Source organism: Physeter macrocephalus, chromosome 5 (assembly GCF_002837175.3).
Source record: "Physeter macrocephalus isolate SW-GA chromosome 5, ASM283717v5, whole genome shotgun sequence".
Taxonomy (NCBI): domain Eukaryota; kingdom Metazoa; phylum Chordata; class Mammalia; order Artiodactyla; family Physeteridae; genus Physeter; species Physeter macrocephalus.
Genome location: NC_041218.1, coordinates 48125623 through 48148357, shown reverse-complemented (window position 1 = coordinate 48148357; position 22735 = coordinate 48125623). Strand labels below are relative to the sequence as shown.

Below are 22735 nucleotides of genomic sequence, written 5' to 3'. Positions count from 1 at the left end.
ACGAACCCGTGTCCCCTGCATCAGCAGGCGGACTCTCAACCACTGCGCCACCAGGGAAGCCCCGGGGATATATATATATATTTTTAATTACTGCAGCAGACCTTAGCCTATGCTGAGTGGTACGGTCCATAAAAGAGATTTCTCTTAGAGAACTAGAAAAATTCTTCTTCTCAGAAACTAGTTTCCTTTTATCTAAAGGACTCTAAGAATCTTCTTTAGCATCTAGGAGTCTCAAAGCCATCTCTTATGGGAGTGTAGGAACTTGTGATATTTGGTGAGTATTCTAAACTTTCCCCTAATTTAATATTATTTTTTACTTCTTCTTTTTAAAATATATTTATTTATTTCCTTATGGCTGCATTGGGTCTTCGTTGCTGCGCGCGGGCTTCCTCTAGTTGTGGCGAGCAGGCGCTACTCTTCGTTGCAGTGTGCAGACTTCACTTGTTGAGGAGCACAGGCTCTAGGCACGCGGGCTTCAGTAGTTGTGGCACGTGGGCTCAGTAGTTGTGGCTCGGGGGCTCTAGAGCGCAGGCTCAGTAATTGTGGCACACGGGCTTAGTTGCTCCACCACATGTGGGATCTTCCCGGACCAGAGCTCGAACCCGTGTCCCCTGCATTGGCAGGTGGATTCTTAACCACTGTGCCACTAGAGAAGTCCTCTTTTTTAAAAAAACTTTTTATTTTATATTGGAGTATAGTTGATTAGCGATGTTGTGCTAGTTTCAAGTGTACAGCAAAGTGATTCAGCTATACATGTACATGTATCTATTCTTTTTCAAAGTTTTCTCCCATTTAGCTTGTTACATAATATTGAGCAGAGTTCCCCGTGCTATACGGTAGGTCCTTGTTGGTTATCCACTCTAAATATAGCAGTGCGTACATGGCAGTCCTGAACTCCCTAACTATCCCTTCCCCCCACCCATCCCCCCAGTAACCATAAGTTCGTGCTCTAAGTCAGTGAGTCTGTTTCTGCTTTGCAGATAAGTTCATTTGTATCATTTTTTTTAGGTTCCTCATGTTCACGTTCTCTGACTTCACTCAGTATGACAATCTCTAGGTCCATCCATGTTGCTGCAAATAGCATTATTTCATTCTTTTTAATGTATATATGTACCACATCTTCTTTGTCCATTCTTCTGTGAATGGACATTTAGGTTGCTTCCATTTCTTGGCTATTGTAAACAGTGCTGCAATGAACATTGGGGTGCATGTATCCTTTCCGATCATGTTTTTCTCCAGAAAAATACCCAGGTGTGGGACTGCAGGATTGTAAAGAGGCTGTTTTTTAACGAAAGAGCAAGATATAAAAATAATTATTTACATCCATAGAGTTTACTTTCAGATACATATATACGTCTCCCTTGAAAAAAATTTTTAAATACCTTAAAAAATAAAAGCCCTGAGAATCTGCTGCACACATTTTACAAGGTCTGTGCGTGAGTGTGGGGTTTAATTCTGGGACTTTCTAAGACTTCTTTTTAAGAGTAGACTATGAGAGAGGTTAATAGATTACAAGAAACATGTTGCCTTAAAACATTTCTTAGTTTTTCTGTGGCTTATAATAATAAACTATTATGGATCACTAGTTTTAAAGTTGCCAGTGGTAGACTGAAAATATTCATAAGGAAATATGTGGTTTGGGTTTCTTTTACTTGTTTTTATTTGTGTAGGAAAACTTACTGGTACTTAGGGTTATTTGTTACTAGTTGCCAGGAATAGGGACAAAATAGCAAAGACGTTCTTACTTAAGCAAGTACCCTGGGACAGGATGTCTCTTGAGTTACCCTCTCTATTAGTTTTGTATAGATGTGTAACAAATTACCATAAATTTAGCAGCTTAAAAAAACACTCATCTACTCACTTACAGGTCTGTACATCAGAAATCAAGGTAGACTCAGCCAGGTCCCTACTCAGAGTATTGCAAGACCCAAATCAAGTGTGGGCCAGGGGGAGGCCCTGGGGAAAAATTCACTTCTAATTGCATTCAAGTTGTTGGCTGAATTCAGATCCCTGAGGCTGTAGGTCTGAAGTTCTCATTTCCTTGCTGGCTGTCAGGTGAGGTCTGGTCTTTGCTCCTAGAGGCCATCGTATTCCTTCTCACATGGTCCCTCCATCTTCACATCCCTCAGTGAAGCATCCAGTCCTTCTCAAACTTCAGATCTTCCAGACTTCTCCTGCTGCTAGCCAGAGAAAATTTCTACTTTTAAAGGGCTCATGATCATCCACCCAAATAATTTCCCTATCTTAAGGTCAATTGATTAGTAGCCATGATTACATTTGCAAGATCCCTTTTACCATATAATATAATCATGCAACTCACTGCCATGTAACATAATCAGAGAAATAACACCAGGTGGCAAGGTCATGAGGCCATCTAGAATTCACCCTACCAGCCCCCTCCCCCCCACCAGCCATTGTACCACCATCTCCCTGAATCCTCAGTAACTCCTTTTCACCTGTTTGTTTGCTCTCAACTCTCATCTTTTCTGGAGAGTCCAAAACTAGTTTCTACTGTATCTGTTTTAAGCAAGCAAGTCATTAGTGCAGGTACATATTTTTTACTTACGTCTGCCTTGCTTGTCTGGAGTATAAGGTGTAAGATGGTGCTGGGAAATATGTAGGTAAGGTGAGTAGGCAGCATGGTGAAATGACCGGGAGCAAGAACTCTAGAAGTAGACTTGCTTACTAGTTGCATGACTTTGGATATTTTAGTTCACCTCTCTGTGCCTCAGTTTCTTCACCTCTAAAATGGAGACTATACAAGCAACTACTTCATAGGATTGTTGAGATGACTGAATGAGTTAGTGTATGCAAAGTGCTTAAACAGTGCCTGGCATAGAGGTAATGTTTTAATTAGACTAATGCTAGCTGCTTTCACACATAAATCCCCAAATCTTAGTGGCTTAATGCCATCAAAGGTCATTTCTCATTTGCATCGTAGTTCAGTGGGGGTGTTTCTGGTGGGCAGCCTTCCATGAGGTCATTCAGGAACCAGGACACTTTATATACTGTGGCTCCATCTTCCTCTGAATCACTGGGTCTCAACGTGTAATCCAAGGACCTTAAGTCCCTGAGGCCATTTCAGACTATTTCCACAAGGCCCCCCTTTTCCAGCTGTTCGTCTGTGAAGGTCTTGATTTTTTTCCATGTTCTTCAACCAAAACAATATAACAGGTGGAATAAAGAAGCACATGTGAGAATCCAACCGTCTTCTTTTAAGTTAGACATTAGAGTTTCAAAAAATGTGAAATAATGCCACTTTTGTCACTAGATTTTTTTTCTTGTTTGGGCCAATATTTTTATAAATATTTTTATAAAAACATATTATTTACATTAATATTTAGGGCTTTTAGTGTTTATAATGTTTATATTTTTATTTTTTAATTTTTTAATGAATCAGGATTCTGAAATGTTTTTGGTAAGTCTCAATAGATGTAACTCATAGAAACAAAAACTTTTGGGGTCCTAAATAAATGGTAAGAGTATAAAGGGGTTCTGATACCAAAAGTTGGAGATCTAGTGATGTATCATGGGAGACTCTTCCATTCTGCTGACAGGGCGAGCCCAGAGGATTATGTCAGGATGTTTCTACGGGCCAGTCCTGGAAGCAGCACATTATTCCCGCTCATATTTCACTAGCTGGAACTCAGGCACAGGGCCACACCAAAAAAAGGGAGGCTGGAGGATGTTGCTGGCTGTTGCTCAAGAGACAGTAGAAAAGGGTTTGGTCACCATCTCACAGTCTTTACCGTATTTGACTGTTGTCAAGGGTTTATTTTATCTTGCCCTACACATGTATCACACGTCTTGTTTAGTGTTTTCCAAGAGCAATAATATTCGGCTAAACATACTCAGGCAATTTCAAAAAAAAATTTTAGAATTGTAACATGAGCTGACTTTTTGCCTTAGTAGTTTATAAGTTGGCGGAGGCTTATCTGAAATAGCAAAGCATTTAGCCAAAGAAGTAAAACAAGAGATATCAGCCTTTTTAGAACCAAACCCAACCAGGTGATTAAACAGTAAGAGTGAAATGTTCTATAAACATTTCCTATCCCTGTTGAAACCAAGTGAGGGAGCTGGATTGAGAGGTTCTTTGTTTTGTTTTGTTTTGTTTTGGGTTCGACTTGGTTTTTGCTTTGATATCTTATACCACTCACACAAAATCTGCTTTGTAAATTGAGAAATTGATGACCTTTGGCAACCTGCAGCATGGGTTAGCCATCTTACACTTTGGAGACTGAAGCTTGAGTTACGGAGAAAGAGACACCCCTAAGTCAGGGTTCAGTTGTCTGGAGCTTGTGATTGAGTTCTAGAACACTAAAACTTTGAAAGCAAGACTTGAGTGAGTACTAGTATAGGCTTAGACAAAATTGTAAGGTGGAAATTTGATTTTTAAATTTGTTGTAACTAGAGTCAGTTTAGATGTTTATAAGACGTATATGTTTGGAAATTTATATGTAACAGTATGGTATGCTTTTGCGCTATAAGTGAACCTTATCACATAGTAGAGGCCCTTGTATAATTAGCATGTTGTGTAACAATCCGTGGCTGTATCTTTGCTTTCATATATTGTTTGTGCTCTAATTTATTGGAGGTATAAGACCTGGATAAGGAACGTAAGCACACCGTTCCTAGGAGAAAGTAAATCCACTTTAGGACTTTTCCCTTTATGAGATCACTGCTATTGTGTTTAAAAAGACAAGCAAACTTTGCATAGGATATATAGGTTAGTAGTTTCTTAATGTTTAAGGGTAGCAATTCTTTGTAAATAACAGAGTCCCACTAACAGATTTTAATCTTCAGGACATTTATTGTTTCCTTAACAGAGGCCAGGGTAGGTGGTTTGAGGACAGGTTGGGGCCAGCGGTTTCATCATATGGACCCAGGCTCTTTTTATTCCCCCTCTGCCAACCTCACCGTATGGCCTTCCCTCCAGATTTGGTCAGCAAGTGCACAGTTCCATCACAGGCATCACATGATAATGTTTAAAGCAGAGGGCAAGGGAGGTGATAGAACAAAGGGACTTCTCCGTTCCTCCCTTCACAAGAGAGAACCTCTCCCCAGCAGACTTTCCATCATATCTCACTGACCAGCATGGGCCCATGCCTTCCCATAGACCAGTCACTGACAAAAGGGAACAGGGAGCCATAACTGGCTTGGGCCAGTCTTGACCAGTTCTCTGGATCCAGGTACGTTGCTGCCCAAACCAAATCAGGGTCCTGTTGGCAAGTGAGAAGAAGGGGAAAGCAGCTGTGAGCAGGGAACCAAGAGGATCTGCCCCAGAGGGTAACCAGTATAAGCGTGCCTGGTTTGGAACAAGCACAACTCGCAGAAGACGATCAAAGTACAGCTGCCCAGTTAAAAATCCCTGCAGTTGGGGAAGTTTTCTCCTGCTACTGGGATAAAAACTCTGTCGTGCCCCCTGACTTTTCTAGCCACTTGCAGCTGGTAGAAAACCCTACCATCACTTTCAATCTCAAAACACAATCTGGGGCTTCCCGGGTGGCGCAGTGGTTGCGCGTCCGCCTGCTGATGCAGGGGAACCGGGTTCGCGCCCCGGTCTGGGAGGATCCCACATGCCGCGGAGCGGCTGGGCCCGTGAGCCACGGCCGCTGGGCCTGCGCGTCCGGAGCCTGTGCTCCGCAACGGGAGAGGCCACAACAGTGAGAGGCCCGTGTACCGGAAAAAAAAAAAAAAAATTCCCAGTCCTGAATAATACTAGAAAATCCAAGTCGATATAGTTAAGTGTCTCTCCCCCAGCCCTGGCTGACAGAGGTTGCCTGCTGCCTGGCAAGGGTTGTGATCAGCTTTTCTCTGTCCCCACTCTTGTTGCCAAGTTCACTGCCCACAGGGTAGGGAAGCACAGTTTGGGGAGAGCTCTTACTTGACTGGTGTCATCCTAGGAAGGCTTCACACTCAATGGGCCTGGTAGGCACATTTGTGGGTTATGGAGCTTGCTGCACTAGACCCTTCTGACTGCTGTTCTTAGGACATGGGTGAATGCATAGCTGACCATATAACTTATCTTCCAAACTAGACAGTGCAAGTGAGAGTGACGGGGGTGGAGATGGAGGAGTATTAATTTGACCAGGCCAACATGGGACCATCAGTTATCTGGAGCAATAAGGGAGAATGGCCAAAGGTCCAACTTAGCAATGCACCTGTGCCTCCAGCGGCCACTTGGCCCATAGTCCCTGCTTTTCCAGCTGTCCCCTTCACCAAGAACTCTCCTTTCAAATTCTCTTAATGTTCCAGATGATCTTGATGGCCTGAATTGGAAAAACCCCTAGACAGCCCTCTATGCCATGGAACCCACTTATGGTCCACAGGTAACATTTATTTATGGTTGCCCTGAGTTAGGTGGAAATGCCATTTCTTCCCAGACGCAGCCCTCTAATCTCACCCTGCAGGCCCACAGCTCTAGGATCCCCCTTGAGATTGTCCGGATTGCTTCAGCATCGGTCAGACACCCTTCCGTCATTGCAGGAATCAGGGGTTTGGGACTCACAGCTGAGTTGGCCAAAAGACTCTCCTCATGAATCCTTCCCGGTGTTGAACAACCTTCCATTTCCTTATCCTGCTCTGTGTTGGGAGGGAGGGGGGGTCTAAGAGTTGTGAACTGGTATTCACTGGTCCCTCTGACTCTGCCTTCAGTTGGTATATGACTCACTTCATAATTCCATATTTATTCCTGAGGACAAACATTCAGTGATAACCTCCTGACCCAGCAGCAAGAATGATGTGTTTTGCTACAATATGGGATGTCCCTAAAGTCTACCGGAGTTCTGTAGTGCTGCACATTCCCTCAATGAATGGCCCCAGGCTAACCAGTATTCTAGTCTAGTGCTGTTTGCGCTTCTCTTCCTGTTGTCAGCTATGAACTCTAACCACCACTTCCTTCTCCCTGTAAATTCATTGCCTCTGGTTTGCTGGCCAGAGAAGCCCAGAAAGAAGTGAAGTTTTTCAGGGTTAGCCAATTGAAAGATCCTAACTCAGAAATCTACATTTTACTTACCCACTACATCAGAAGTATAGGTGATCTCAACACCAAGAGATGAATGAGGATTACCCTGCCCTATTTGCAGCAGGAATTTTCCAAAGATCCTTGTGTATACACACGTGCATTGTTGCATTCATTCTGCATTTATATTGGGGAGCCAACCAGAGGAAAAGGGAGGGCTGCCTGTGTGGCTGTGGGTATGGGGGTGTGGGTATGTGTCTGTACTGGAAGGAACCAACATTTTTAATAAATAAATATGGAAATGGGATAGATTTAGCTGCACCTGTCAATCAACCACATTTAACTAATATTTTTAAAGTGAAGAACAGAAGACCAAAAAAAATGGAAAATCATTTTATAATAGTCCCTGGAATATTTTGGATTAGCTATGCATCATGGGTAATCCTCATTCATCTCTTGTTGTTGTTTTGTTCATAGAGTATTTTCAACAGCTATCCCTGGCCTTCTGGAGTTTAATTATGTCTTTCTCTTGAGCTATAATTCGGCTGCTGCAACCAGAAGAAAAAGGTTTGCGTGGAATCAGAGCTGACAACAGGGAGTCTGCAGCTCTGACATTCCTCTGTTGGCTGACAGCTCTGCAACTCCTAGTGCATAAAAAGACATTCCAGAGCATGGTTACCAATAAGAAGTGCAGCTCGTGCACATCCTTCTTCCATCAGAGGAACCAGCTCTTACTGGCAGAAGTGTTTCATTTAGTGCTATCTCTTCTGTTCACTGTTTATGCCAGAACGTATTTGTTTTGCACCTCAAGTGCTGAATGCATGTGCTGCACACTGTGGCGGTGGATTTCTTTTTTCAAGTACACTTTGGTTGGCAAAAAGTGATGTCTACACAAAGAGGTAAAATTCAAGGTATGGTTGACTTAACGCTCTATCGTGATTATAAGGTCTGGAAACCCAAGAGGAGCCTTTGGGGTATCAAGGAAAGACTTGCAAGGGGAATGAGATTTGAAAGATGTGTGGAATCGGGAACAACTGGGCTGAAGGGAGTTGGCAGGAATCAGAGTCGTGCAGGTGGCAAGTACCAGGTTATCTTCCTCGTGTTGACCATAAATGATCGTTTGTACTAGGGTGACTATTAGATGTGTACCTAGACTTTTTAGAGTGAAATGAGACATACTTACAGGAATAAGTCTAGCTATAGGGTCACCTGATTGAGAAGGAGCCTTACATTTCTCTGTTAACCTCAACAACCAAAAGGTAAACTGGGTAACGTGTCCTCATGTGCAACGAGCATTGATTTATCACTGAGAATCTTCCCTCTTGTCTGCCTTTTCTCTTTTTTCAAATCTGGTACTTGTTTTCTTGGTAAAATGAAAAGTGTTCTAAGATAAATTAAGTGGTTAAGAGTGTTGTACCTGACCAGAAAAGTCTATGCAGTTTCACCTTCCTTTTTAAACGTCTTCATTCTTTGCCCTGTGTCATTACACCAGTCGGCCGTATGTTACTAATGTGGTTCTGGTGATCTTGGTGACTTGTCTGCATCCCGGAGAGTCACTGACTGTCTGTAACCCACATGCTCTGCCCTGGGAAATGCAAAGGCCTGTATTGGTTTCCCAGGGCAGCCATAACAAAATACCACCACCTGGGTGGCTTAGAACAACAGACATTTATTTCCTCAGTTCTGTAGGCTGGAAGTCCAAAGTCAAGGTTTGTGCAGGGCTATGCTCTCTCCAAAGGCTGTAGGGGAGGATCTTTCCTTGCTTCTTCCCAGCTTCCGGTGATTGCTGGCAATTCTTAATGGAACATTAAGGCTTGTAAGACACATCACTCCAATCTGTGCCTCCATCCTCACATGGCTTTCTCCTAGTGTGTCTCTGTGTTCAAATTTCCCTCTCCTTGTGCTGAGGACAGCAGTCATTGGATTAAGGGCCCACCCTAATCCAGTGTGAGCTTCTCTTAACTTGATTACATTTGCAAAGACCCTATTTCCAAATAAGTTCACAAACACAGCTTATAGAGGTGAACATATCTTTTTGGAAGGGGACGCAATTCAACCCACAGTGGATCTAAAGACACAGTCCTTGCCCTCAGGGACTTGCCATTTGCAGTATTTTGAAAAGTTATAAACAGATCATAATGAGAGAATAAACAAGAGAAATCAATAAGTGTATCCCCTCTCAGTCTGTCTGTCCAATCAAATTTTTTTAAAGGTCCAAATGAGAGAAACCAAAAGTCAGTGCTCTAGGAAAAGAGAGTGACTTCCAATGTGTGGCCCAGGGACCAACAGCATCAGCATTGCCTGGAAACCTGTTAGAAATGCAGATGCTCCGGTCCCACCCCAGACCTATGGAATGAGATACTCTGGGGTTGGGCCCAGCAGTCAGTATCTGAAGCCAGGTGACTCTAATGCAGGCAAAGGTTAAGAACTACTGGTCAAGGAATTCAGAGACGTCATCTTCCTCAAAGCTGGAATGGATAAGACTTTGTGCCGCATCTAAGGAAATCATTAAGCTGAGAGAGAATTCATGCACGCTTCTCCACATCTTACCAGAAGAGCCTGCCACTTTTTTTTTCATGTTTTAGATCATGGTGAGGGGTGAAAATTGGACTGGTGAATTCTAGAATAGAGTTAATCAGCCCAGCATATTAACCAAGGTGTGGAATGAAGTGGTCCTCTCACTAGGTTCTGCTTGCCCTAAAGTTGTAGCATCTGTACTGCAAGGTCAAAGTCAGCGTGTGTGCCAAGCTGTGGAGTGAGGCCTTGGATTGGAGAACACAGAATACCGGAGCAGTGCCCCTCAAGCCTTCATATTCCCACCAGCCCAGGGGATCTCCTGAAAGGACAGATTCTGATTCAGTGGGTCTGTGCTGATGTCCAAGATTCTGCATCTCTAAGCAGCTCCCAGAGATACTGAGGCTATGGGGTCCAGGGATGCCCCTGCCCTGTCTGTGTCTTTAAATAGTAAGACTAGGCAGCATGTTAAGGACCCCACTATTTATGCACACTTTTTAAAGTGGGTATATTAGCTTTTATGTGACTGTACTTACATTTGAATATTATGTTTAAATATTGAATATTATGTTTAACATTGAACATTATGTTTGAACATTGATGGAAAAAAGCTATCAATTTTTAAACACTCCACAAGCATTTGTGGAGGCAGAGTTTGACCTCAGTTTCATTGTAGCTATATGTCAAGTGAGTGAGGCCCCAGTGTCCCCCACTTGGCTCTCTGAAGGGCAACCTGATGCTGGGGTAAACTGAGGCAGCCCTGCCTTCTGACAATTGATGATATTTGGTCTCATGCGCTCAGAAGGGTTGTGCCTGGTGACAGACCACGCGAGACACCAGGAGGAAGTATCCGAATTCTCCAGAGAGAAACTGTGGAGAACAACATTTGTCCCCGGAGTTGTTTACCAATTCTATCCGTACAACCCAACAAGCTTCTACAGCTTCTGATTCTCTCTTTAATGGGTAGAGGGAGAGAATCTGAGTAAACAACTTTATTTCAAGTGGATATGCAATGAAATCGTTTCCTACGTATGGGGCTCTCAATACGTTCTTTGTTAAGAGCGAATTCCCAGGGTTTCAAACTTTTTTTTAAAGTATAGTTGCTGTGAAATATTATAAGTTACAGGTGTACAATATAGTGATTCACAATTTTTAAAGGTTATACTCCATTTATAGTTATTATAAAATATTGGCTACATTCCCCATGTTGTAGGGTTTCAAACTTTTATATCCCAATCCCAGCTTTCTTTTTTAGTAGAAAGTACTTTTAATCTAAACTTTGATTTCAGATAATTGTTTTTGTAAAAATTAATAATAATAAACTTTACTGTTTGATCCTGTTGTTACCTGATATTTGCTTACTGAATTATGAGATACAGATAAGCAAAAAAGATTATATATAATTTTTTTTTTTTTGGCTGCATTGGGTCTTCATTGCTGCGCGCGGGCTTTCTCTAGTTGCATCGAGCGGGGCCTACTCTTTGTTGCAGTGCGTGGGCTTCTCGTTGCGGTGGCTTCTCTTGTTGCGGAGCACGGGCTGTAGGCGTGCGGGCTCAGTAGTTGTGGCTCACGCACTCTAGAGCGCAGGCTCCGTAGTTGTGGTGCACGGGCTTAGTCGCTCCACGGCATATGGGATCTTTCCGGACAAGGGCTCGAACCCGTGTCCCCTGCATTAGCAGGTGGATTCTTTTTTTTTTTTTTTTTTTTTTTTTTTTTGTGGTACGCGGGCCTCTCACTGTTGTGGCCTCTCCCGTTGCGGAGCACAGGTTCCGGACGCACAGGCTCAGCGGCCATGGCTCACGGGCCCAGCCGCTCCGCGGACTGGGGCACGAACCCGCGTCCCCTGCATCGGCAGGGGGACTCTCAACCACTGCGCCACCAGGGAAGCCCAGCAGGTGGATTCTTAACCACTGCGCCACCAGGGAAGTCCGAAGATAGTTTTTTTTAATAATCCGTCACATGGAGATACTATTTCTTTCCAACATTTACATATAGAGAAATATATAGTTGCCCTATCTTTTAAAAATTAATTTAAATTTTAAAAGAATTTCTATTATTTTTATTTTCTTACCAAATAATTTAAATATTACATTTTCATTGTATACAAGTTAGAAAATATACATTTTAAAATCATTTGTTGAGTATCCCTAACCTGACCTTACAGAGACAGCTACTGTTTTTATCTAACAAGCACTTAGGCCATTTAAAACCATAATAGACCCGAGTGGCTTCTTCCTGCTAAGGAGCTTAGCATAATTTCTCTGGGTAGATAAACCTTTGTTTAGGAAAATACCTTGATAGGTCACTTATGAAAGCGAAAACTCTCAGGAGAAGGTTGGAAAAGGGAAAGGGAAAAATAGAAAGCTACCTATTCCTTTATGTTTAAGTTTTCTAATTTATATGTGTATAAAATTTATAGTATATATAAAATTGTTTTGGATCATTATATATACAGAGAGACAGCACAAGTGCCTGGATTGCTGAGGAGGTGAGGTCAGAGCAAGAGCCTAGAGCTTTGTGAGGCCAATGAGAATGGTTCGGGAACTTCAAAGAACACAGACTTTTAATAAACAGTTCTGAGTGGTTTGCTAGGTGGTGCTTTAAAAACACTGTTCTTCCCCATCCCTTACCCCGAATCTTCAGTAAAATCTGCTACACACCTACTTTTAGAGTGGAACATGGTGGGGAATAAGGGAAATGCGGTGATGGCTAGTGTAGGACAATGGTGGGTAGAAAAAAGATAGTCAGTGAAGATACAGAGCAGAGTGTGACTTTAGCAAAAACAGGGAAGCAGATCCGGAGTGGTGGAGAAACATGCCTCACAACACCTGCCGCTGCCCAGATATACTTGAAGGGCCACTGAGTTTTCTGCTGGTTGAAATAAATGCCATTCATATTCAAGAGATTTATGCAGCTTTACTTCAATGTTAACAGTCAGGTAACCCTAGCACTCATTCATTACCTGACAACTCAAAGTCTACTTTTTCTCTCTTAACTACCTATTATGAACATTTTTCTATATTACCAAGTAATCCTTAATAAAATCATTTCTACTGGTTGCATAGCAATCCATTGAACAGATGTACTGTAATTAATTTAACCACCCCCTATGGTTAGATGTTTGTTCTTTTTTAAAAAAAAAATTTTAGAAACAACTCTGCTTGTGAACATTCTTGTATCTAAACCTTAGCAAATGGGTTTAACTATTTCCTTAAGTTAAATTTCAGTTGCCTACTTTACACATTTGCACTCATATTAAACTGTATAGCCAATATAACTTTACTTTCTTTGCACTGTGTTTTGTAAACCTCTTTCCTTAACTATTATCCCATCAAGATCATGTTTTTGTTTTGTTTTGCTTTGAGGAAATATCTTTATATTTTGCATCTCCTTTTGGGACATTCTGTTTTAGATGACCATTACTGGTTGATTAAACAACCTTTGTGAGGAGTAATATTAGAAACAGACATTGTGGAAACAATTGTGCAGAACTCTTCAAAATATCTATTGAATTGTTACTCTCAACTGTTGGAGAAGAACAGATAGTGTTTTACTATAACTGCAGTTCTATTAATCCACTAACTGGCCTGTTACTAGAGACACTATTTCCCTGAAATCAGAGAGCTAATGAATATGACATTTGCCTCATTCATCTATTATTGGGCATGAAAAAAACTACTATTTCTGGAGAACCTGTCATGTACTAAGTATGTTTGGGGGTTTGCCTGTATTGGATTTCAATGAATGAAGAAAGACACTTTCCTGGTTATATAGACACTAAATAACAAGAAAGTCTTCTGTCATGAGATTGTCATCATGAATATCTACACATATGTAAGAGCCATTGGAATAGCATGCTTACATTAAACAAAAAACAGGGAGAAAACCACATGCCAAACAGACTGTTAATGACAGAGACTTCATCTGTCTCATCTTTCTGGCCACTTAGGATGGTTCTTTGCCTGGTGTGTACCAGCCATTCAAAAAAATGAACTGAATTTAACTGGCTTCCTCATGTTCCTTGACTCTGCCATACCCTTTCCCACGTTGAGCCTTTCATGTCATGTCTGGTTTTCTCTCTAGAGTCTTCTTCCCCTAGACATTCCCACCTTTGCTCTTTCTTGTCCTTCAGGTGTCAGCTCCAATGGCACCCCTTTAAGAACATTTTTCTCAGCTGACAACCCTCACCCAGACCCTCCTTATTCACATCCCCTGTATGACTCTTCACCATCTCGCATAATCGTCTTGGGTCATTTGCTTGTTTGTTTATTTCCTGCTTTTGCTTAGTAGAAGATCAACGTCTTTGTGTCTCTTATTCACTGGTTTGTCCCTAATAGAGTCTGGGACATCCTCAGAAATATTTCTTAATTGAGTAAATGAGTTAGTTGTAATGTAAAACAACTACTCTACCAAGTGGCTACAAGGCCTCCAAAGTCTTATGACATCTCTTCTGCCATATTCTATTGGCCAAAGCCAGACACAGGATCAGCCCAGATTCAAAAGCAAGGAAGCTTGACTCCACCTCTCAAAGGGAAGAACAGTTCACACATACAAAGGTGGGAGGAAGTTTTAGTACCCATCTGTGCAAAGAACCCACCACACCACTGTTGGATAGTTTGCCCACCCTCAGCCTTAGACCAGATAGGATCTATGGTGCCAGATCTGTTTCATGCATTTCTGGGGTTGTTAGTTTCTAGTGGGTCACTCCAGGATTTGGACAACTTTGAAAACACTTTGAAAGGATTATAAGAAAGGAAAGGAATCATGAATAGAAGAGAAGAACGGTTTGTTCTGGATCCAAAACCTATCTGAGCAGAATCAGAAGATAGAGACAGAATGCTACCCCAAATTCTCCCCTCAACCTGCCCTACTGGCCTCAGATGACATGGTTATACATCTTTCTCCCGTGCTTTCTTTCACGAGCAGGAAGTTAGTTTAGATTCTGAAGGAAATCCTACCAACACACAGAAAGATGGTGGTCTAGTGTGGGAGACAAGACTCACAATATATGTAAAAGTCCTAGCTGGATTCCTGTTGGGAACACTGAGAACCCTGCCTTCCAACGAGATATAAGGGGATAGAGACCCCCCCCACAACAGGCCTATCCCATCCCAAAGTCAGGTCTCTTGTTAATGGAGGGAGGTTCTGGATTCAGTTAAGATGTTTTCAATATCAGACTCTGGAAAATCATGAAATAAACTCATCTAGCCACCAAAAATGTATTGTCATATGTAGATTTTTATTACCACCGTTTGAATATGCAAAATCTAGCTCTATAGTATGCCCTTAAAGCATAATAGTGCTGTTAATTAGCTGTTAACCAATTAAGAATGAATGATTAGCTTAATAAATCCAGCACTGTAAGAGCATTCATTAAGACCAATCTGGAAAGTTTTTTTTTTTTAAGTTTAGGTGTTTACCCATCATTGTTTCTATTGTCGTATTGTAATCACTGCTACAATCAACACAGGTTTGTTCTTTGTTTTGGATTTTTTTTTTAACTGAACAGTATATATATATATATATGTATTTTTTTTTTAAACATCTTTATTGGAGTATAATTGCTTTACAATGGTGTGTTCGTTTCTGCTTTACAACAAAGTGAATCAGTTATACATATACGTATGTTCCCATATCTCTTCCCTCTTGCGTCTCCCTCCCTCCCACTCTCCCTATCCCACCCCTCTAGGTGGTCACAAAGCACCTAGCTGACCTCTCTGTGCTATGCGGCTGCTTCCCACTAGCTATCCACCCTATGTTTGGTAGTGTATATATGTCCATGCCACTCTCTCACTTCGTCACAGCTTACCCTTCCCCCTCCCCATATCCTCAAGTCCATGCTCTAGTAGGTCTGTGTTTTATTCCCGTCCTACCACTAATCTCTTCATGACATTTTTTTTTCTTAGATTCCATATATATGTGTTAGCATACGGTATTTGATTTTCTCCTTCTGACTTACTTCACTCTGTATGACAGACTCCAGGTCTATCCACCTCATTACAAATAACTCAGTTTCATTTCTTTTTATGGCTGAGTAATAGTCCATTGTATATATGTGCCACATCTTCTTTATCCATTCATCTGTTGATGGACATTTAGGTTGCTTCCATGTCCTGGCTATTGTAAATAGAGCTGCAATGAACATTTTGGTACATGACTCTTTTTTTGAACCCCAAAGAGTTAGTGAAATACTGTAGCTTTCGCTTAACAAGTTAAATAAACTGATTATCACATGTGAGGGACTGATTTCAGTTTAGTCATCACTGAAGTACCAAAAGGCAAAGAAACTTAGGTGCCTAATTACAGAATTCCTTGTTTGCAAGCACCCCCAACACACTACTATATATAAAATAGATAACTAATAAGGACCTACTGTATAGCACAGGGAACCCTACCCAATACTCTGTAATGACCTATATAGGAAAAGAATCTAAAAAAGAGTGGATAGATGTCTATGTATAACTGATTCACTTTGCTGTACACCTGAAACTAACACAACATTGTAAATCAGCTATACTTCAATAAAAATTTTTAATAAAAGAAAAACAAATAAAGAAAGGACCCCCAAGATTCTTGTCTTACTCTCCAGCTGGAAGTGGCTGTACCTGCACCTCATTAGAAAGGTGACCATCTAGTCCAGTGGTTCTCAATCTTGGAATCATATTATCATCACCTGGGAGCTTCTAAAAACCCTGGTGTTAAGGCCATATGGCAGACCAATTACATTAGATTCTTTGGGGTAGGACGGTAGCTTTGAAGCTGCCCAGGTGATTTCGATGTACACCCAAGGGTTAAGACTCACTATTCTAGACTAACTCTTCAGGCCAAAATAGAATAAGGACCAGATTTACCCTCACAACTAAAACAACCATAGATTGATTGACAGTTAGGTAGGTAGGTAGATAGATAGATACATAGACAGATAGATGATAGAAGGAGAGAGAGAGAGAGAGAGAGAGGAAACGGTTTGTAAGATACTGGACATCAGACAACAAAGGACGCTGACTGGAAACAAATGAGGGGAGCCCTATGACTGTCCCAGCTTACTGCCTTTAGCGAGTGCCCAGGCAGTGGTGCAAGGAGAGAAGCTTAGGCAGAGCCTAGAGGACTCTGAGATAAGGAGATGGACCTTAGAGTCCAGGTAGACCAAAGCAACTGGAGTTCACAGGACCGAGTAACGAGATGGGAGAACTGCACAAAGAGACACCCGGAGATCTGGGTTCCTGTTATGGGTGCCCTGGAGTATTCAGATATCAGTGCAGCAGATTCAGCAGTACCAGGGCACGGGTGTGAGGAAACTAGCCAGGGTCAGGGAAAAACCATGCAAAAAGATTAAAGGAAACATTGCAGATTCTCACACTGGGCCAAGAACAGTGGCTCTTTTCCAGCCGGCCTGGAAAGTCTCATAATTCACGGGGCATTGGGTTGAGTATTCAGGGCGTTCCTGCCTCAGGAGTGGGGCGAAATTAGCCCTAGACCCAGCACTGTGCCATATCCACCTAGAAAATCATAAAAGCAAGACACGAGAGGATCAAATTGTTTTCAAGCAGCTTAACTGCATGTGAGAACAAAGCTGAAGAACATTTACATTTATATTTATATTTATATTTATAGAACACATATACCCAGCACCCAGCAAGGAAAAAATCAGAATATATATCATCCAGTGAAAGATTACAGATATGGGAAGAGGCAGAAAAATGTGACCAAAATGAGAAGACATATCAAGTTAGAACTAACAGAGATGTTAAAATGAGCAGACAAGGACATTAAAATGGGCATTATAACTGTATTCAAACTGTATTCCATGTATCCAAAGAGTTAAGTAGAGATGTGGTATGTATATAAAAGATCCAAATCAAACTTTTAGAGATGAACAATACCATGCTTGAGATGAAAAATACACTAGATGATATTCACAGCAGACTAGAAATAACAGAAGAAAAAACAGAGAAATTAAAGACAAATATAAGCTATCCAAAAGGAATTTTTTTAATGAAAGAAGCCTCATTGAGCTACTGGACAATTTCAGCTGGTCTGATATAGTTGGAGTTCCCAAAGAGATAAGAAGGAAAGGGAGGACAGAAAAAAAATCTTTGAAGAAATAATGGCCAGAAATTTTTCAAATTTGATGAAAACTGTAACCTCAGGGATCCAAGAATCTCAACAAATCCCAAGCGCCAACATCTACACCAAGATACATCATAACCAAATTGCTCAAAATCAGTGATAGGAGGGGGGGATTATCAGGGAACATAAGGAAATTTTCAGGGGTGATGGATATGTTCATTTTCTTAAATGTGGTCGTAGTTCCCCAGCTGTGCATGTATGTTTGATAAGTGATATGAGTGATAAGTGAAACTATTTCAGCTTTAAATATGTGCGATTTATGTCAGTTATATCACAATAAAGCTGATAGATTTTAAAAAGCAAACAAACAATAATTCAACCCTGGCTGCACATGAGAATGATGGGGAACTTTGTAAAAATACGAGGCTCTGTCCTCAGAGTTTCTGGTTCAGTTAGTCTGGGATGGGACCCAAGATCCATATTTTTTAAAACTTGGCAGAGAGTTCTTATTGGCAAGCTTTTTTGAGAATCACTGCCAGCAGGAAATTTCAGAAACTTCCCCATTAATCTGATCTAGAGGCTAATGACCTTTATTCTAAATATGTAGCTTTATATTTCAGGGATGTGGCCACCTGATACACAGCATTAACATCTGAGTTCTGGGTTTCCTGTGTCTGATCTTTTTCCTTATAGGCATACAATACCTTGTTTTATAAAAGGATGGGATTCTGACACCTTTTTCCTTATTTTCTAAACTTTCTGAGTTTTTTTCCCCTCTGAGAACATTCACAGCTTCTGATATTCCTGGAACTTTATGATGTCATGCTCAAATTGGGCCCTTTGATTTTTAGCTCCAAGAAGGGACTTCTTAGAAGGATATTGTTGGTGTTACAGGTCAGAAATGGTCCAGAGCGAGCCTCCTGAAGACTTCTAAGCTCTCCTTAAGGAAGCACATGACAGCTTTATCTTCACTCTTTTAGCATTTATATATCCTACTATGTCACTTCCCAGCCACTCTACCCCAGGTTTTTAGTATTTAGTCCAGCCTCCTTAATATATCCTATAAGAGTCTACGTGATCTCATGCATGGCTGCATCACTCCCTTACCTTCTTATCTGTAGCCACACTCATGTGATGGGTCCCCCTATAACTCACTTCCAAGTCCTTGCAAATTCTGTTCCCTGTTCCTAGAATACTCTCCTGGACTCATTCTCACTACATGCTTCTCATCCTTTAGGGACGACTCTGTGTTCCCAGAGCACATTACACCTCCCCAACCTTAGCATTATTATAATTATAAAATTATATATATTTTACATATAATATATATTATATATAATATAACATATAATTATATAATTTATATATAATTTATATAGCATTGTATTTATATATTACATATATTATATATAATATATATATTATATATTACATATATAATATATGTTTTATATAATATATATTATATATTACATATAATATATAATCTACATTATATGCAATATATATTTTTATATTTATATTTGATTTATATATACCATATAATATGTAATATTACATAAACATAATTATATAATTATAATTATATACATAATTGTATTATAATTGCCTATTAACTTCTCTTATCACTAACTTGACTGTAAACTCTTTGAGGACAGGAACCAGTCCTAGCTTCCCTCACAGGGCCTGGACTGATGACGTGTCAATCAGAAATGCAAGGATTGATAAAGTGCTGGGTAGCACCATTTTCTTACAGTACATTTCTGATTTGCAAATCACCAGTCTGGGTCCAGGAAGTTACCACTGAAACTCAGCCATGGGGGCTTCATTCTGTAAGAGAGACTTGATAACTTTGCAAAGTTAGGTTTTTTCTGTTAACTTAAGCTGAGCAGAATAAACCCAGAGGGGATAAATGAAATGGTTCCCCATTGTTTCACACACAGAGAGAAGCAGACAACTTGAGAATTATAGGGAAAGTGGAAGTCTCTAAAAAAATTAAGTTTTATTAGGATTATATAAACCCAGTGAGTGTCTGAAAAATAGTCTATGTGTCAGGAAACCCAGTTTGGAGAGGTAATAATGGAAAACAAATCTGAAGTTGTCCTTAAATCAACAGAAATGGTTAAACTTCTTGTGGTGGGAAGTAAGTCAGAATCTGTCCTTTGGGCCTAGAACAGGAATAACTAAACTTTATTTTGTAAATAAGCCTTTACTGAAACACAGCCATACTCATTTACTGAGGAATAGACTATGATTTCAGTATTGACTAAGGCTCTGGTCTCCAGTGGCAGAGTTGAGGAGTCCCAACAGGACAGAGACCGTTTGGCCTGCAAATCCTAGAATATTTACTCTCGGCACTTTACAGTGGCCGGCCCTCCACCTAGGAATGCATGAGACTACTTACATTCATTTCGAATCACTGATGGAGCTCTACAATGCACTGAGCACAGTGTCTAGCACACAGTTAACCCAAATAAACGTTGGCTGTGATTGGTAGTGTGGTGGCCAGGCACTGAGGAACGAACACTGGGCTGTAGGCCAAGGTACAGCCCCTCTACATAAGGCAGGAACACAGATGTTCATGGCATGTGGAACAGTTTGGGCAAAGGCCAAGCAAAGAGAAAAAGAGGACTACAGGTGGGTGGTAACCCGGTGTTTACTCTGCTCTAAAGAAAAACAACTCTTGGGGAATGTTTATATCACTTCCTTTTCTCTACCTCCAGAGAAAAAGGATGGAGGGCCAAACTCAATTTGTGGTTAGTCAGTATTTCACTCTGAGTTTCATGAAGTGGCTTCCAGGATCCTCCTCAGCGGATGTGGTAGAGGTTTAAGAAGTCCAGGGTGTGTATTTTACTTCACCTGATGGATATCTTTAGGGCAAATAGGCAGGTTCGTTTTGTCTGTTTGCAGTGCACACACATCATCAGTCTCCTCCCGAAGCACCAAGTAACCCGAGAGGAAATACTGCAGGAGGTAGGGAGCGAGTGGGTTGTTAAGGATGTGCTGGTAGGCAGAATAATGGCCCCAGAGATATCAGGTCCTAATCCCTGGAAACTGTGAAGGTTCCCTTATTTGGAAAAAGGGCCTTTGAAGATGTGACTAAATCAAGGCTCTTAGATGAAGAGATTATCCTGGATTATCCAGATGGGCCCTAAGTGCCACCACAAATGTCTTTATAAGAGAGGCAGAAGGGTATTTCACAGACAGGCATAGAGGAAAAATCAATGTCAAGATGGAACATGGAGAGATTTGAAGATGCTGGAGTGGTGTAGCCAGAAGCCAAGGAATGTCAGCAGACACCCGAAGCTGGAAAAGGCAAGAAACAGATTCTCTCCTAGAACCTCCAGAGAGGCACAGCCCTTGATTTTTGGCCCACAGAGACTGATTTCACACCTCTGGCCTCCAGAACTGTGAGAGAATAAATGTGCATTGCTTTAAGCCACCAAGTTTGTAGTCATTTGCTACAACAGCCATAGAAAACTGATACCATGTACTCATTTGGTGAATAGTGTGTGCACGGTAAACTACAAAGAGAGAGACAGAGAAGCAAAAGCGCTCCCCCCACCTTTTTGTCTATCCATACAAGCAGGGACAGGTGTTACATAGTACACGTTACTGAACTGGGGATCAGGGAAAATGGAGGGAGAATTAGCAAAGCGATGGACGGAGACATGGAAGGGAAAACTCACTGAAGCTTTAGATAACTGGGCAGAGATACATGGCTCAGCCATCTCCCCTCTCTGTTTTATTTTTCTCCATAGCACATAGCATCTATTAAATATATTTGCTAATTCGTTTAATGTCTGGCTCTCCCTACATGAGGACATAATCTCTGACATAAAGTCAGAGATTGTTGTATATTATATTCACTGTGTCTCCAATGCTGAGAGCAGTACCTGGAACATAATAGGTACTCAGTAAATAGTTACTCAATACATGAGTGAAATAAAGGCAGGTAAGATTTGGGATTAACTGTAAGCTTGAAATTTTATTGGGACCCCAAATTAATACCCTGATTTAAGTGTGATACATAAGACAGGTGGGTTTTTTTTTGTTGTTTTTTTTGTTTGTTTGTTTGTTTTTTGTGGTACACGGGCCTCTCACTGTTGTGGCCTCTCCCGTTGCGGAGCACAGGCTCCGGACGCGCAGGCTCAGCCGCCATGGCTCACGGGCCCAGCCGCTCCGCGGCATGTGGGATCTTCCCGGACCGGGGCACGAACCCGTGTCCCCTGCATCGGCAGGTGGATTCTCAACCACTGCGCCACCAGGGAAGCCCAAGACAGAGGTGTCTTTTTGAGAACAATTTATTATCAGTCTCTGTTGAAATAAGTACAATAGTACAGAAGCCTCCAGAAGAACTTCTTAATGCTTTTTAAAATATATCACTGATTGGGCTTCCCGGATGGCGCAGTGGTTGAGAATCCGCCTGCCGATGCAGGGGACACGGGTTCGTGCCCCGGTCCGGGAAGATCCCACATGCCGCGGAGCGGCTGGGCCCGTGAGCCATGGCGGCTGAGCCTGCGCGTCCGGAGCCTGTGCTCCGCAACGGGAGAGGCCACAACAGTGAGAGGCCCGCGTACCACAAAAAAAAATAAATAAATAAAATAAAAATAAAAAATATCACTGATGAAGAAAATAACATAGTTGATAAAAAGCTACTGTAAATTTGATGTTGTTTTTCAATGAATTTGTATTTTTATTAATCACAACATATTTACCACCTTTTATTTTTTTAAAGTATAGTTTGATTTACATTACTGTGTTAGTTTCAGAATATATATATTCTTTTTTTATTCTTTTCCATTATAGGTTTTTTTTAACATCTTTATTGGAGTATAATTGCTTCACAATGTTGTGCTAGTTTCCACTGCACAACAAAGTGAATCAGCCATATGCATACATATATCCCCATATCCCCTACCTCTTGTGTCTCCCTCCCACCCTCCCTATCCCACCCCTGTAGGTGGTCACAAAGCACCGAGCTGATACCCCTGTGCTATGCAGCTGCTTCCCACTAGCTGTCTATCTTACATTTGGTAGTGTGTATATGTCAGTGCTACTCTCTCACTTTGTCCCAGCTTACCCTTCCCCCTCCTGTGTCCTCAAGTCCATTCTCTACATCTGCGTCTTTATTCCTGTCCTGCCCCTAGGTTCATCAGAACCATTTTTTTTTTAAGATTCCATATATAT

The 22735-nt window shown here is 41.3% G+C and overlaps 2 protein-coding genes across 22 annotated transcripts in view; one reads left to right on the top strand and one right to left on the bottom strand.

Annotated features, from left to right (window-relative positions):
* The window catches only part of LOC114486304 (uncharacterized), a 277756-nt gene that overhangs the window by 31052 nt on the left and 223969 nt on the right, over positions 1–22735 (bottom strand). For 2 of the 19 annotated variants that reach the window (XR_008617389.1, XR_008617391.1), the window contains 2 exons: positions 2567–3151; positions 41–2177 (listed from right to left, as the gene is read on the bottom strand). The exons of 5 other annotated variants lie outside the window; for them this stretch is intronic. Coding sequence is in view for 2 of the 14 variants with exons in the window: in XM_028489939.2 (XP_028345740.1) it covers positions 4943–5219 (277 nt within the window). In the remaining 12 variants the exon portion in view is untranslated. Of the gene's footprint in view, positions 1–12; positions 2181–2566; positions 3152–4081; positions 5220–22735 lie in introns of those variants that run through there. 12 more of the 19 variants (XR_008617390.1, XR_008617384.1, XR_008617375.1 and 9 more) reach the window with 8 other exon arrangements.
* The window catches only part of CHN2 (chimerin 2), a 314431-nt gene that overhangs the window by 221711 nt on the left and 69985 nt on the right, over positions 1–22735 (top strand). The window lies entirely within an intron of this gene.